Source organism: Nerophis lumbriciformis, linkage group LG13, assembly GCF_033978685.3.
Source record: "Nerophis lumbriciformis linkage group LG13, RoL_Nlum_v2.1, whole genome shotgun sequence".
NCBI classification, from domain to species: Eukaryota; Metazoa; Chordata; class Actinopteri; order Syngnathiformes; family Syngnathidae; genus Nerophis; species Nerophis lumbriciformis.
The window spans coordinates 8,411,977-8,429,361 of NC_084560.2; the positions used below are offsets into that span (position 1 = coordinate 8,411,977).

General features: G+C 43.9%; 1 protein-coding gene across 1 annotated transcript in view; it reads left to right on the top strand.

Annotated features, from left to right (window-relative positions):
- Positions 1-17,385, top strand: part of LOC133613876 (E3 ubiquitin-protein ligase SH3RF3-like) — a 325,501-nt gene that overhangs the window by 254,300 nt on the left and 53,816 nt on the right. Inside the window, exon 4 of the mRNA XM_061971746.2 lies at positions 9,126-9,434. Within this exon, the coding sequence (XP_061827730.1) occupies positions 9,126-9,434 (309 nt within the window). The remainder of the gene's footprint in view (positions 1-9,125; positions 9,435-17,385) is intronic.

Consider the following 17,385-nt stretch of genomic DNA (forward strand, 5'->3'; position numbering starts at 1 on the left):
TGATTACATGGCGACAGCTGTTTCTAAGGGAGGGGGGTCGTAAATAGCCATCGCCTTTGATTACAAACAGTTCAAAGAAAAGGTCGTAAAAGAGTTCAAAGAAAAGGTCGTAAAAGAGTTCAAAGAAAAGGTCGTAAAAGAGTTCAAAGAAGAGGTGCCTGGAACTTGGGCAGGTCCTGCTTTCTCTCCGCTTTGCAATTCTCGGGTCAAGACAACATCTTTCTGAGGATTACAATAGATCAAAGAAACCGACACCTTCATGTCGCTTCCCATCGTACACAGGATTGTATGCCTCCTCTTTTATTTGGACTTTCCCTGATTACATGGCGACAGCTGTTTCTAAGGGAGGGGGGTCGTAAACAGCCATCGCCTTTGATTACAAACAGTTCAAAGAAAAGGTCGTAAAACGTCTCAAAGAAAAGGTCGTAAAAGAGTTCAAAGAAAAGGTGTCTGGAACTTGGGCAGGTCCTGCTTTCTCTACGCTTTGCAGTTCTCGGGTCAAGACAACATCTTTCTGTGGATTACAATAGATCAAAGAAACCGACACCTTCATGTCGCTTCCCATCGTACACAGGATTGTATGCCTCCTCTTTTATTTGGACTTTCCCTGATTACATGGCAACAGCTGTTTCTAAGGGAGGGGGGTCGTAAACAGCCATCGCCTTTGATTACAAACAGTTCAAAGAAAAGGTTGTAAAACGTCTTAAAGAAAAGGTCGTAAAAGAGTTCAAAGAAAAGGTCGTAAAAGAGTTCAAAGAAGAGGTGCCTGGAACTTGGGCAGGTCCTGCTTTCTCTCCGCTTTGCAGTTCTCGGGTCAAGACAACATCTTTCTGAGGATTACAATAGATCAAAGAAACCGACACCTTCATGTCGCTTCCCATCGTACACAGGATTGTATGCCTCCTCTTTTATTTGGACTTTCCCTGATTACATGGCGACAGCTGTTTCTAAGGGAGGGGGGTCGTAAACAGCCATCGCCTTTGATTACAAACAGTTCAAAGAAAAGGTCGTAAAACGTCTCAAAGAAAAGGTCGTAAAAGAGTTCAAAGAAAAGGTGTCTGGAACTTGGGCAGGTCCTGCTTTCTCTACGCTTTGCAGTTCTCGGGTCAAGACAACATCTTTCTGTGGATTACAATAGATCAAAGAAGCCGACACCTTCATGTCGCTTCCCATCGTACACAGGATGGTATGCCTCCTCTTTTATTTGGACTTTCCCTGATTACATGGCAACAGCTGTTTCTAAGGGAGGGGGGTCGTAAACAGCCATCGCCTTTGATTACAAACAGTTCAAAGAAAAGGTTGTAAAACGTCTTAAAGAAAAGGTCGTAAAAGAGTTCAAAGAAAAGGTCGTAAAAGAGTTCAAAGAAGAGGTGCCTGGAACTTGGGCAGGTCCTGCTTTCTCTCCGCTTTGCAGTTCTCGGGTCAAGACAACATCTTTCTATGGATTACAATAGATCAAAGAAACCGACACCTTCATGTCGCTTCCCATCGTACACAGGATTGTATGCCTCCTCTTTTATTTGGACTTTCCCTGATTACATGGCAACAGCTGTTTCTAAGGGAGGGGGGTCGTAAACTGCCATCGCCTTTGATTACAAACAGTTAAAAAAAAAGGTCGTAAAACGTCTCAAAGAAAAGGTCGTAAAAGAGTTCAAAGAAGAGGTCGTAAAAGAGTTCAAAGAAGAGGTGCCTGGAACTTGGGCAGGTCCTGCTTTCTCTCCGCTTTGCAGTTCTCGGGTCAAGACAACATCTTTCTGTGGATTACAATAGATCAAAGAAACCGACACCTTCATGTCGCTTCCCATCGTACACAGGATTGTATGCCTCCTCTTTTATTTGGACTTTCCCTGATTACATGGCGACAGCTGTTTCTAAGGGAGGGGGGTCGTAAATAGCCATCGCCTTTGATTACAAACAGTTCAAAGAAAAGGTCGTAAAAGAGTTCAAAGAAAAGGTCGTAAAAGAGTTCAAAGAAAAGGTCGTAAAAGAGTTCAAAGAAGAGGTGCCTGGAACTTGGGCAGGTCCTGCTTTCTCTCCGCTTTGCAGTTCTCGGGTCAAGACAACATCTTTCTGAGGATTACAATAGATCAAAGAAACCGACACCTTCATGTCGCTTCCCATCGTACACAGGATTGTATGCCTCCTCTTTTATTTGGACTTTCCCTGATTACATGGCGACAGCTGTTTCTAAGGGAGGGGGGTCGTAAACAGCCATCGCCTTTGATTACAAACAGTTCAAAGAAAAGGTCGTAAAACGTCTCAAAGAAAAGGTCGTAAAAGAGTTCAAAGAAAAGGTGTCTGGAACTTGGGCAGGTCCTGCTTTCTCTACGCTTTGCAGTTCTCGGGTCAAGACAACATCTTTCTGTGGATTACAATAGATCAAAGAAACCGACACCTTCATGTCGCTTCCCATCGTACACAGGATTGTATGCCTCCTCTTTTATTTGGACTTTCCCTGATTACATGGCGACAGCTGTTTCTAAGGGAGGGGGGTCGTAAATAGCCATCGCCTTTGATTACAAACAGTTCAAAGAAAAGGTCGTAAAAGAGTTCAAAGAAAAGGTCGTAAAAGAGTTCAAAGAAAAGGTCGTAAAAGAGTTCAAAGAAGAGGTGCCTGGAACTTGGGCAGGTCCTGCTTTCTCTCCGCTTTGCAATTCTCGGGTCAAGACAACATCTTTCTGAGGATTACAATAGATCAAAGAAACCGACACCTTCATGTCGCTTCCCATCGTACACAGGATTGTATGCCTCCTCTTTTATTTGGACTTTCCCTGATTACATGGCGACAGCTGTTTCTAAGGGAGGGGGGTCGTAAACAGCCATCGCCTTTGATTACAAACAGTTCAAAGAAAAGGTCGTAAAACGTCTCAAAGAAAAGGTCGTAAAAGAGTTCAAAGAAAAGGTGTCTGGAACTTGGGCAGGTCCTGCTTTCTCTACGCTTTGCAGTTCTCGGGTCAAGACAACATCTTTCTGTGGATTACAATAGATCAAAGAAACCGACACCTTCATGTCGCTTCCCATCGTACACAGGATTGTATGCCTCCTCTTTTATTTGGACTTTCCCTGATTACATGGCAACAGCTGTTTCTAAGGGAGGGGGGTCGTAAACAGCCATCGCCTTTGATTACAAACAGTTCAAAGAAAAGGTTGTAAAACGTCTTAAAGAAAAGGTCGTAAAAGAGTTCAAAGAAAAGGTCGTAAAAGAGTTCAAAGAAGAGGTGCCTGGAACTTGGGCAGGTCCTGCTTTCTCTCCGCTTTGCAGTTCTCGGGTCAAGACAACATCTTTCTGAGGATTACAATAGATCAAAGAAACCGACACCTTCATGTCGCTTCCCATCGTACACAGGATTGTATGCCTCCTCTTTTATTTGGACTTTCCCTGATTACATGGCGACAGCTGTTTCTAAGGGAGGGGGGTCGTAAACAGCCATCGCCTTTGATTACAAACAGTTCAAAGAAAAGGTCGTAAAACGTCTCAAAGAAAAGGTCGTAAAAGAGTTCAAAGAAAAGGTGTCTGGAACTTGGGCAGGTCCTGCTTTCTCTACGCTTTGCAGTTCTCGGGTCAAGACAACATCTTTCTGTGGATTACAATAGATCAAAGAAACCGACACCTTCATGTCGCTTCCCATCGTACACAGGATGGTATGCCTCCTCTTTTATTTGGACTTTCCCTGATTACATGGCAACAGCTGTTTCTAAGGGAGGGGGGTCGTAAACAGCCATCGCCTTTGATTACAAACAGTTCAAAGAAAAGGTTGTAAAACGTCTTAAAGAAAAGGTCGTAAAAGAGTTCAAAGAAAAGGTCGTAAAAGAGTTCAAAGAAGAGGTGCCTGGAACTTGGGCAGGTCCTTCTTTCTCTCCGCTTTGCAGTTCTCGGGTCAAGACAACATCTTTCTATGGATTACAATAGATCAAAGAAACCGACACCTTCATGTCGCTTCCCATCGTACACAGGATTGTATGCCTCCTCTTTTATTTGGACTTTCCCTGATTACATGGCGACAGCTGTTTCTAAGGGAGGGGGGGGTCGTAAACAGCCATCGCCTTTGATTACAAACAGTTCAAAGAAAAGGTCGTAAAACGTCTCAAAGAAAAGGCCGTAAAAGAGTTCAAAGAAGAGGTCGTAAAAGAGTTCAAAGAAGAGCTGCCTGGAACTTGGGCAGGTCCTGCTTTCTCTCCGCTTTGCAGTTCTCGGGTCAAGACAACATCTTTCTGTGGATTACAAAAGATCAAAGAAACCGACACCTTCATGTCGCTTCCCATCGTACACAAGATTGTATGCCTCCTGTTTTATTTGGACTTTCCCTGATTACATGGCAACAGCTGTTTCTAAGGGAGGGGGGTCGTAAACAGCCATCGCCTTTGATTACAAACAGTTCAAAGAAAAGGTCGTAAAACGTCTCAAAGAAAAGGTCGTAAAAGAGTCCAAAGAAGAGGTCGTAAAAGAGTTCAAAGAAGAGGTGCCTGGAACTTGGGCAGGTCCTGCTTTCTCTCCGCTTTGCAGTTCTCGGGTCAAGACAACATCTTTCTGTGGATTACAATAGATCAAAGAAACCGACACCTTCATGTCGCTTCCCATCGTACACAGGATTGTATGCCTCCTCTTTTATTTGGACTTTCCCTGATTACATGGCGACAGCTGTTTCTAAGGGAGGGGGGTCGTAAACAGCCATCGCCTTTGATTACAAACAGTTCAAAGAAAAGGTCGTAAAACGTCTCAAAGAAAAGGTCGTAAAAGAGTTCAAAGAAGAGGTGCCTGGAACTTGGGCAGGTCCTGCTTTCTCTCCGCTTTGCAGTTCTCGGGTCAAGACAACATCTTTCTGTGGATTACAATAGATCAAAGAAACCGACACCTTCATGTCGCTTCCCATCGTACACAGGATTGTATGCCTCCTCTTTTATTTGGACTTTCCCTGATTACATGGCGACAGCTGTTTCTAAGGGAGGGGGCTCGTAAACAGCCATCAACCTTTGATTGCAAACAGTTCAAAGAAAAGGTCGTAAAACGTCTCAAAGAAAAGGTCGTAAAAGAGTTCAAAGAAAAGGTAGTAAAAGAGTTCAAAGAAGAGCTGCCTGGAACTTGGGCAGGTCCTGCTTTCTCTCCGCTTTGCAGTTCTCGGGTCAAGACAACATCTTTCTGTGGATTACAATAGATCAAAGAAACCGACACCTTCATGTCGCTTCCAATCGTACACAGGATTGTATGCCTCCTCTTTTATTTGGACTTTCCCTGATTACATGGCGACAGCTGTTTCTAAGGGAGGGGGGTCGTAAACAGCCATCGCCTTTGATTACAAACAGTTCAAAGAAAAAGGTCGTAAAACGTCTCAAAGAAAAGGTCGTAAAAGAGTTCAAAGAAAAGGTGTCTGGAACTTGGGCAGGTCCTGCTTTCTCTCCGTTTTGCAGTTCTCGGGTCAAGACAACATCTTTCTGTGGATTACAATAGATCAAAGAAACCGACACCTTCATGTCGCTTCCCATCGTACACAGGATGGTATGCCTCCTCTTTTATTTGGACTTTCCCTGATTACATGGCAACAGCTGTTTCTAAGGGAGGGGGGTCGTAAACAGCCATCGCCTTTGATTACAAACAGTTCAAAGAAAAGGTCGTAAAACGTCTCAAAGAAAAGGCCGTAAAAGAGTTCAAAGAAGAGGTGCCTGGAACTTGGGCAGGTCCTGCTTTCTCTCCGCTTTGCAGTTCTCGGGTCAAGACAACATCTTTCTGTGGATTACAATAGATCAAAGAAACAGAACACCTTCATGTCGCTTCCCATCGTACACAGGATTGTATGCCTCCTCTTTTATTTGGACTTTCCCTGATTACATGGCGACAGCTATTTCTAAGGGAGGGGGGTCGTAAACAGCCATCGCCTTTGATTACAAACAGTTCAAAGAAAAGGTCGTAAAACGTCTCAAAGAAAAGGTCGTAAAAGAGTTCAAAGAAGAGCTGCCTGGAACTTGGGCAGGTCCTGCTTTCTCTCCGCTTTGCAGTTCTCGGGTCAAGACAACATCTTTCTGTGGATTACAATAGATCAAAGAAACAGAACACCTTCATGTCGCTTCCCATCGTACACAGGATTGTATGCCTCCTCTTTTATTTGGACTTTCCCTGATTACATGGCAACAGCTGTTTCTAAGGGAGGGGGGTCGTAAACAGCCATCGCCTTTGATTACAAACAGTTCAAAGAAAAGGTTGTAAAACGTCTCAAAGAAAAGGTTGTAAAAGACTTCAAAGAAAAGGTCGTAAAAGAGTTCAAAGAAGAGGTGTCTGGAACTTGGGCAGGTCCTGCTTTCTCTCCGCTTTGCAGTTCTCGGGTCAAGACAACATCTTTCTGTGGATTACAATAGATCAAAGAAACCGACACCTTCATGTCGCTTCCCATCGTACACAGGATTGTATCCCTCCTCTTTTATTTGGACTTTCCCTGATTACATGGCGACAGCTGTTTCTAAGGGAGGGGGGTCGTAAACAGCCATTGCCTTTGATTACAAACAGTTCAAAGAAAAGGTCGTATAACGTCTCAAAGAAAAGGTCGTAGAAGAGTTCAAAGAAAAGGTCGTAAAAGAGTTCAAAGAAGAGGTGCCTGGAACTTGGGCAGGTCCTGCTTTCTCTCCGCTTTGCAGTTCTCGGGTCAAGACAACATCTTTCTGTGGATTACAATAGATCAAAGAAACCGACACCTTCATGTCGCTTCCCATCGTACACAGGATTGTATGCCTCCTCTTTTATTTGGACTTTCCCTGATTACATGGCGACAGCTGTTTCTAAGGGAGGGGGGTCGTAAACAGCCATCGCCTTTGATTACAAACACCTCAAAGATAAGGTCGTAAAAGAGTTCAAAGAAAAGGTCGTAAAAGAGTTCAAAGAAAAGGTCGTAAAAGAGTTCAAAGAAGAGCTGCCTGGAACTTGGGCAGGTCCTGCTTTCTCTCCGCTTTGCAGTTCTCGGGTCAAGACAACATCTTTCTGTGGATTACAATAGATCAAAGAAACCGACACCTTCATGTCGCTTCCCATCGTACACAGGATTGTATGCCTCCTCTTTTATTTGGACTTTCCCTGATTACATGGCGACAGCTGTTTCTAAGGGAGGGGGGTCGTAAACAGCCATCGCCTTTGATTACAAACAGTTCAAAGAAAAGGTCGTAAAACGTCTCAAAGAAAAGGTTGTAAAAGAGTTCAAAGAAAAGGTCGTAAAAGAGTTCAAAGAAGAGGTGCCTGGAACTTGGGCAGGTCCTGCTTTCTCTCCGCTTTGCAGTTCTCGGGTCAAGACAACATCTTTCTGTGGATTACAATAGATCAAAGAAACCGACACCTTCATGTCGCTTCCCATCGTACACAGGATTGTATGCCTCCTCTTTTATTTGGACTTTCCCTGATTACATGGCGACAGCTGTTTCTAAGGGAGGGGGGGTCGTAAACAGCCATCGCCTTTGATTACAAACAGTTCAAAGAAAAGGTCGTAAAACGTCTCAAAGAAAAGGTCGTAAAAGAGTTCAAAGAAGAGGTCGTAAAAGAGTTCAAAGAAGAGGTGCCTGGAACTTGGGCAGGTCCTGCTTTCTCTCCGCTTTGCAGTTCTCGGGTCAAGACAACATCTTTCTGTGGATTACAATAGATCAAAGAAACCGACACCTTCATGTCGCTTCCCATCGTACACAGGATTGTATGCCTCCTCTTTTATTTGGACTTTCCCTGATTACATGGCGACAGCTGTTTCTAAGGGAGGGGGGTCGTAAACAGCCATCGCCTTTGATTGCAAACAGTTCAAAGAAAAGGTCGTAAAACGTCTCAAAGAAAAGGTCGTAGAAGAGTTCAAAGAAAAGGTCGTAAAAGAGTTCAAAGAAGAGGTGTCTGGAACTTGGGCAGGTCCTGCTTTCTCTCCGCTTTGCAGTTCTCGGGTCAAGACAACATCTTTCTGTGGATTACAATAGATCAAAGAAACCGACACCTTCATGTCGCTTCCCATCGTACACAGGATTGTATGCCTCCTCTTTTATTTGGACTTTCCCTGATTACATGGCGACAGCTGTTTCTAAGGGAGGGGGGTCGTAAACAGCCATCGCCTTTGATTACAAACAGTTCAAAGAAAAGGTCGTAAAACGTCTCAAAGAAAAGGTCGTAAAAGAGTTCAAAGAAGAGGTGCCTGGAACTTGGGCAGGTCCTGCTTTCTCTCCGCTTTGCAGTTCTCGGGTCAAGACAACATCTTTCTGTGGATTACAATAGATCAAAGAAACCGACACCTTCATGTCGCTTCCCATCGTACACAGGATGGTATGCCTCCTCTTTTATTTGGACTTTCCCTGATTACATGGCAACAGCTGTTTCTAAGGGAGGGGGGTCGTAAACAGCCATCGCCTTTGATTACAAACAGTTCAAAGAAAAGGTCGTAAAACGTCTCAAAGAAAAGGTCGTAAAAGAGTTCAAAGAAGAGCTGCCTGGAACTTGGGCAGGTCCTGCTTTCTCTCCGCTTTGCAGTTCTCGGGTCAAGACAACATCTTTCTGTGGATTACAATAGATCAAAGAAACAGAACACCTTCATGTCGCTTCCCATCCTACACAGTGGAGTTTTACAAGCCTTTTGCTTGGTAAGATCAAAGACGGCTGTTGTCTTCTCGCCGGGAACTCGTGAAAACACAAAGTTGTGCGATAACTTAGATACAATTATTCCGACAGATTGTGTATTGCAAAACAGCAGCAGGCGGCTGTGGCCTGCGGGCCGCTTCTAATACTAATCATAGATTAGATCATTCATTCGCAGGCGGGGATCTGGCCCAAGGGCCTTGACTTTGACACATGGGTTCTAAATGATTCTGCAAGTTACCTTTAAGAATGATCCAAATGATTGTGTTTCTTTAAAACGTATGTAAATGTGGTGTATTATATTGTTGATATATTATAAAAGTCCACTTTAGTATTATTATAAGATATATTGATATACACTTGTTAAAGCAATGTTCTGGGAAAAGTATAAGTTCAGAATATTTGAGCATTTTTAAGACAAGGTTGAAGTATTAGCAGCGTATGTATGTTGGAAAATCAGCATATGGTGAACAACAATAAGGTCTCTCTTTTTTTATTGGAAATTCAACTAAAGATGAAAGTTCTCCTCTCACTTTGCTGTCCTCAGTTGAACGAAACGGCCAAGCAGCTGATGGAGATGGACAAGCCGACCACGACCAACGTGCCGGGCCCCAGCTCTGAGCCGGCCCCGTTGGGTCCCTGTTCTCTGGGGCCCTCCCCCGGCACCTCGCCGTCCAACGGGAACGGCCCGGCCCATCGGCGAGGCGAAGGGAAGAAGAATGCCAAGAAGAGGCACTCCTTCTCGGCGCTGTCCGTCAGCCAGCGAGCGGCCCAGCTCAACAACAGACACAGCATGGAGATCTCCCATCCAGTCCTCATCAGCTCCTCGGACCCTAGGGCCGCCGCTCGCATCCAGGTGTGTGTGTGTGTGTGTGTGTGTGTGTCTCTATCAAACCTGCGTTTGTCAACTTGATTTCAATCAATCAATCAATCAATCTTTATTTATATAGCCCTAAATCACAAGTGTCTCAAAGGGCTGCACAAGCCACAACGACATCCTCGGTACAAAGCCCACATACGGGCAAGGAAAAACTCACCCCAGTGGGACGTCGATGTGAATGACTATGAGAAACCTTGGAGAGGACCGCATATGTGGGTAACCCCCCCCCTCTAGGGGAGACCGAAAGCAATGCATGTCGAGTGGGTCTGACATAATATTGTGAGAGTCCAGTCCATAGTGGATCCAACATAATAGTAAGAGTCCAGTCCATAGTGGGGCCAGCAGGACACCATCCCGAGCGGAGATGTTCCCAGCCGATGCACAGGCGAGCGGTCCACCCCGGGTCCCGACTCTGGACAGCCAGCACTTCATCCATGGCCACCGGACCTGTGCCCCCCCCCCCCCCCCCCCCCCCAAGGAAAAGGGGAGCAGAGGAGAAAAGAAAAGAAACGGCAGATCAACCACGGTCAAGATTTCTTCTTGACCGTGGTTTGTAAACAGAAAGGTTTGTATATTGAAGCACATTTCTTCTTCAGCGACAATGGAAGCATCAAAATTTGGTTCTCGCCTCAAAAAAAAGTCCCTATTTTAGGCAAAAAAAATATACACACTTTGAAGACACTAATCATATATATACGAACCCCGTTTCCATATGAGTTGGGAAATTGTGTTAGATGTAAATATAAACGGAATACAATGATTTGAAAATCATTTTCAACCCATATTCAGTTGAATATGCTACAAAGACAACATATTTGATGTTCAAACTGATAAACTTTTCTTTTTTTTTTGCAAATAATCATTAACTTTAGAATTTGATGCCAGCAACACGTGACAAAGAAGTTGGGAAAGGTGGCAATAAATACTGATAAAGTTGAGGAATGCTCATCAAACACTTATTTGGAACATCCCACAGGTGTGCAGGCTAATTGGGAACAGGTGGGTGCCATGATTGGGTTTAAAAACAGCTTCCCAAAAAATGCTCAGTCTTTCACAAGAAAGGATGGGGCGAGGTACACCCCTTTGTCCACAAATGCGTGAGCAAATAGTCAAACAGTTTAAGAAAAACATTTCTCAAAGTGTAATTGCATGAAATTTAGGGATTTCAACATCTACGGTCCGTAATATCATCAAAAGGCTTCAGAGAATCTGGAGAAATCACTGCACGTAAGCAGCTAAGCCCGTGACCTTCGATCTCTCAGGCTGTACTGCATCAACAAGCGACATCAGTGTGTAAAGGATATCACCACATGGGCTCAGGAACACTTCAGAAACCCACTGTCACTAAATACAGTTTGTCGCTACATCTGTAAGTGCAAGTTAAAGCTCTACTATGCAAAGCAAAAACCATTTATCAACAACACCCAGAAACGCCGCCGGCTTCTCTGGGCCTGAGCTCATCTAAGATGGACTGATACAAAGTGGAAAAGTGTTCTGTGGTCTGACGAGTCCACATTTCAAATTGTTTTTGGAAATATGCGACATCGTGTCATCCGGACCAAAGGGGAAGCGAACCATCCAGACTGTTATCAACGCAATGTTGAAAAGCCAGCATGTGTGATGGTATGGGGGTGCATTAGTGCCCAAGACATGGGTAACTTACACGTCTGTGAAGGCACCATTAATGCTGAAAGGTACATACAGGTTTTGGAACAACATATGCTGCCATTTAAGCGCCGTCTTTTTCATGGACGCCCCTGCTTATTTCAGCAAGACAATGCCAAGCCACATTCAGCACGTGTTACAACAGCGTGGCTTCGTAAAAAATGAGTGCGGGTACTTTCCTGGCCCGCCTGCAGTCCAGACCTGTCTCCCATCAAAAATGTGTGGCGCATTATGAAGGGTAAAATACGACAGCGGAGACCCCCGGACTGTTGAACGACTGAAGCTCTACATAAAACAAGAATGGGAAAGAATTCCACTTTCAAAACTTCAACAATTAGTTTCCTCAGTTCCCAATCATTTATTGAGTGTTGTTAAAAGAAAAGGCCATGTAACACAGTGGTGAACATGCCCGTTCCCAACTACTTTGGCACGTGTTGCAGCCATGAAATTCTAAGTTAATTATTATTTGCAAAAAAATAATAATGTTTATGAGTTTGAACATCAAATATGTTGTCTTTGTAGTGCATTCAATTGAATATGGGTTGAAAAGGATTTGCAAATCATTGTATTCTGTTTATATTGACATCTAACACAATTTCCCAACTCATATGGAAACGGGGTTTGTATATGTGTATGTATATATATATATATATATGTGTGTGTGTGTGTATGTATGTATATATATGTGTATATACTGTAAGAATGTGTATATATGTATGTGTGTGTATGTACAAACTCCGTTTCCATATGAACCCTAACCCTAACCCTAACCCAGGCCAGTCTAGTACCCGCACTCTTTTACTATGAAGCCACGTTGATGTAACACGTGGCTTGGCATTGTCTTGCTGATGAAAGAAAGAGTTAAATGAACTTCTTTAAATAAAGAGTTAATAGAGCTTATTTCAATTAACGAGTTAAATGAACTTATTTCAATTAAAGAGTTAAATGTACTTATTTCAATGAAAGAGTAGTTTTAGTTTAGTCTTTATTTGAAGGGACAATGCACAGAAACATCAAGATCAAAGACAGATATGTTCTGTACCAGATTAGAGCTAAATAGCTCATTTCCATCTGCAGTCCCTGGCTACCTAAATTAAATGGATACAAAAATCATGCAGTAAAATTATGACAATAAAATCATACTATAGCATGTAATCAAATTAAGAATGAACGCATTTAAATTAAAGACTTAAAATTCCATCCATTCATTTTCTACTTAAAATTAACTTATTTAAATTAAAGAGTTAAATGAGCTTATTTAAATTAAAGAGTTAAATGAACTTATTGCATTTAAAGAGTTAAATGTACTTATTTCAATGAAAGAGTTGAATGAACTTATTTCAATTAAAGAGTTAAATGTACTTATTTCAATGAAAGAGCTAAAAGAGCTTATTTCAATTAAAGAGTTGAATGAACTTATTTAAATGAAAGAGTTAAATGAGTTTATTTAAATTAAAAAGTTAAATGAGCTTATTGAAATGAAAAAGTTGAATGAACTTATTTCAATTAAAGAGTTAAATTAGCTTATTACAATTAAAGAGTTTAATTAACTTATTTAAATAAAAAAGTTCTCCTCTCTGAGCTGCCACCTTAACGTGGTAGAGGAGTTTGCGTGTCCCAATGATCCTAGGAGCTATGTTGTCCGGGGGCTTCTATGCCCCCTGGTAGGGTCTCCCAAGGCAAACTGGTCCTAGGTGAGGGATCAGACAAAGAGCAGCTCGAAGACCTCTATGAAGAACACGAACAAGGAACCCAGATTTCCCTCGCCCGGACGCGGGTCACCGGGGCCCCCCTCTGGAGCCAGGCCCGGAGGTGGGGCACGATGGCGAGCGCCTGGTGGCCGGGCCTGTCCCCATGGGGCCCGGCCGGGCACAGCCCGAAGAGGCAACGTGGGTCCCCCCTCCAATGGGCTCACCACTCATGGGAGGGGCCATAGAGGTCGGGTGCAGTGTGAGCTGGGCGGCAGGGCACTTGGCTGTCCGATCCTCAGCTACATAAGCTAGCTCTTGGGACGTGGAACGTCACCTCGCTGGGGGGGGAAGGAGCCTGAGGTAGTGCGTGAGGTGGAGAAGTTCCGGCTAGATATAGTAGGACTCACTTCGACGCACAGCAAGGGCTCTGGAACCAGTTCTCTTGAGAGGGGCTGGACTCTCTTCCACTCTGGCGTTGCCGGCAGTGAGAGGCGACGGGCTGGGGTGGCAATTCTTGTTGCCCCTCGGCTCAGAGCCTGCACGTTGGAGTTCAACCCGGTGGACGAGAGGGTAGCTTCCCTCCGCCTTCGGGTGGGGGGACGGGTCCTGACTGTTGTTTGCGCTTACGCGCCAAACGGCAGCTCAGATTACCCACCCTTTTTGGATTCACTCGAGGAAGTACTGGAGAGTGCTCCCCCGGGTGATTCCCTCGTTCTACTGGGTGACTTCAATGCTCATGTTGGCAACGACAGTGAAACCTGGAGAGGCGTGATTGGGAAGAATGGCCGCCCGGATGTGAACCCGAGTGGTGTTTTGTTATTGGACTTTTGTGCTCGCCACAGATTGTCAATAACAAACACCATGTTCAAACATAAGGGTGTCCATATGTGCACTTGGCACCAGGACACCCTAGGCCGCAGTTCCATGATCGACTTTGTAGTTGTGTCATCGGATTTGCGGTCTCATGTTTTGGACACTCGGGTGAAGAGAGGGGCGGAGCTTTCTACCGATCACCACCTGGTGGTGAGTTGGCTGCGATGGTGGGGGAGAATGCCGGACAGACCTGGCAGGCCCAAACGCATTGTGAGGGTTTGCTGGGAACACCTGGCAGAGTCTCCTGTCAGAGAGAGTTTTAATTCCCACCTCCGGAAGAACTTTGAACATGTCACAAGGGAGGCACTAGACATTGAGTCCGAGTGGACGATGTTTCGTGCCTCTATTGTCGAGGCGGCCGATTGGAGCTGTGGCCGCAAGGTGGTTGGTGCCTGTCGTGGCGGTATTCCTAGAACCCGCTGGTGGACACCAGCGGTAAGGGATGCCGTCAAGCTTAAGAAAGAGTCCTATCGGGCTCTTTTGGCTCATAGGACTCCGGAGGCAGCAGACAGGTACCGACAGGCCAAGCGATGTGCGGCTTCAGCGGTCGCGGAGGCAAAAACTCGGACATGGGAGGAGTTCGGGGAAGCCATGGAAAACGACTTCCGGACGGCTTCGAAGCGATTCTGGACCACCATCCGCCGCCTCAGGAAGGGGAAGCAGTGCAGTGTCAACACCGTGTATGGTGAGGATGGTGTTCTGCTGACCTCGACTGCGGATGTTGTGGATCAGTGGAAGGAATACTTCGAAGACCTCCTTAATCCTACCAGCACGTCTTCCTATGAGGAAGCAGGGCCTGGGGAATCTGTGGTGGGCTCTCCTATTTCTGGGGCTGAGGTTGCCGAGGTAGTTAAAAAGCTCCTCGGTGGCAAGGCCCCGGGGGTGGATGAGAACCGCCCGGAGTTCCTTAAGGCTCTGGATGTTGTGGGGCTGTCTTGGTTGACAAGACTCTGCAACATCGCGTGGACATCGGGGGCGGTACCTCTGGATTGGCAGACCGGGGTGGTGGTTCCTCTCTTTAAAAAGGGGAATCGGAGGATGTGTTCCAACTGTCGTGGGATCACACTCCTCAGCCTTCCCGGTAAGGTCTATTCAGGTGTACTGGAGAGGAGGCTATGCCGGATAGTCGAACCTCGGATTCAGGAGGAACAGTGTGGTTTTCGTCCTGGTCGTGGAACTGTGGACCAGCTCTATACTCTCGGCAGGGTCCTTGACGGTGCATGGGAGTTTGCTCAACCAGTCTACATGTGCTTTGTGGACTTGGAGAAGGCATTCGACCGTGTACCCCGGGAAGTCCTGTGGGGAGTGCTCAGAGAGTATGGGGTAACGGACTGTCTTATTGTGGCGGTTCGCTCCCTGTATAATCAGTGTCAGAGCTTTGTCCGCATTGCCGGCAGTAAGTCGGACCCGTTTCCAGTGAGGGTTGGACTCCGCCAGGGCTGCTCTTTGTCACCGATTCTGTTCATAACCTTTATGGACAGAATTTCTAGGTGCAGTCAAGGCGTTGAGGGTATCTGGTTTGGTGGCTGCAGGATTAGGTCTCTGCTTTTTGCAGATGATGTGGTCCTGATGGCTTCATCTGGCCAAGATCTTCAGCTCTCACCGGATCGGTTCGCAGCCGAGTGTGAAGCGACTGGGATGGGAATCAGCACCTCCAAGTCCGAGTCCATGGTTCTCGCCCGGAAAAGGGTGGAGTGCCATCTCCGGGTTGGGGAGGAGATCTTGCCCCAAGTGGAGGAGTTCAAGTACCTCGGAGTCTTGTTCACGAGTGAGGGAAGAGTGGATTGTGAGATCGACAGGCGGATCGGTGCGGCGTCTTCAGTAATGCGGACGCTGTATCGATCCGTTGTGGTGAAGAAGGAGCTGAGCCAGAAGGCAAAGCTCTCGATTTACCGGTCGATCTACGTTCCCATCCTCACCTATGGTCATGAGCTTTGGGTCATGACCGAAAGGATAAGATCAAGGGTACAAGCGGCCGAAATGAGTTTCCTCCGCCGGGTGGCGGGGCTCTCCCTTAGAGATAGTGTGAGAAGCTCTGTCATCCAGGGGGAGCTCAAAGTAAAGCCACTGCTCCTCCACATCGAGAGGAGCCAGATGAGGTGGTTCGGGCATCTGGTCAGGATGCCACCCGAACGCCTCTCTAGGAAGGTATTTCGGGCACGTCCGACCGGTAGGAGGCCACGGGGAAGACCCAGGACACGTTGGGAAGACTATGTCTCCCGGCTGGCCTAGGAACGCCTCGGGATCCCCCGGGAGGAGCTGGACGAAGTGGCTGGGGAGAGGGAAGTCTGGGCTTCCCTGCTTAGGCTGCTGCCCCCGCGACCCGACCTCGGATAAGCGGAAGAAGATGGATGGATGGATGGATGGATGGAAATTAAAAAGTTTAATTAACTTGATTAAATTAAAGAGTTAAATTAGCTTATTTAAATTAAACAGTTAAATGAGCTTATTTAAATTAAACAGTTAAATCAATTTATTTAAATTAAACAGTTAAATGAACTTATAAAATAAAAGAGTTATATGAACTTATTACAATTAAAGAGTTAAATTAACTTATTTAAATGAAAGACTTGAATGAACTTATTTCAATTAAAGAGTTAAATGAACGTATTTAAATTAAAGAGCTAAAAGAGCTTATTTCAATGAAAGAGTTAAATGAACTTATTGAAATGAAAGAGTTGAATGAACTTATTTCAATTAAAGAGTTAAATGAGCGTATTACAATTAAAGAGTTCAATTAACTTATTCAAATTAAAAAGTTGAATCAACTTGATTAAATTAAAGATTTAAATTAGCTTATTTAATTTAAACAGTTGAATGAGCTCATTTAAATTGAACAGTTAAATTAATTAATTTAAATTAAAGAGTTAAATGAACTTATTAAAATTAAAGAGTTAAATTAACTTATTAAGATAAAAGAGTTAAATGATCTTATTTAAAAAAAGAGTTAAATGAACTTATTTAAATGAAAGAGTTGAATGAACTTATTTCATCTAAAGAGTTAAATGAACTTATTTAAATTAAAGAGCTAAAAGAGTTTATTTCAATTAAAGAGTTAAATGAACTTATTTCAATGAAAGAGTTAAATATACTTATTGAAATGAAAGAATTGAATGAACTTATTTCAATTAAAGAGTTAAATGAGCTTATTACAATTAAAGAGTTCAACTAACTTATTCAAATTAAAAAGTTGAATTAACTTGATTAAATTAAAGATTTAAATTAACGTATTCAAATTAAAAATCAAAATCAAATCAAATCAACTTTACTTGATTAAATTAAAGATTTAAATTAGCTTATTTAAATTAAACAGTTAAATGATCTTATTTAAATTGAACAGTTAAATGAACTTATTTAAATTAAAGAGTTAAATGAACTTATTAAAATTAAAGAGTTATATGAACTTATTAAGATTAAAGAGTTAAATGAACTTATTTAAAAAAAAGAGTTAAATGAACTTATTTAAATGAAAGAGTTAAATGCACTTATTTAAATGAAATAGTTAAATGTGCTTATTTAAATGAAAGAGTTAAATGAACGTATTTAAATGAATTTAATGAATTTAAATGGCTGCACTGTGAGGCAATGCTTTTAATTGGACGATTCATTTGCTCACTTATTAATATTCATATATTCATTCCATTCATGTGAATCTGGCTGCGCTTTTATTGCCGGTAAGTGATTTGTGAGCGTGCATT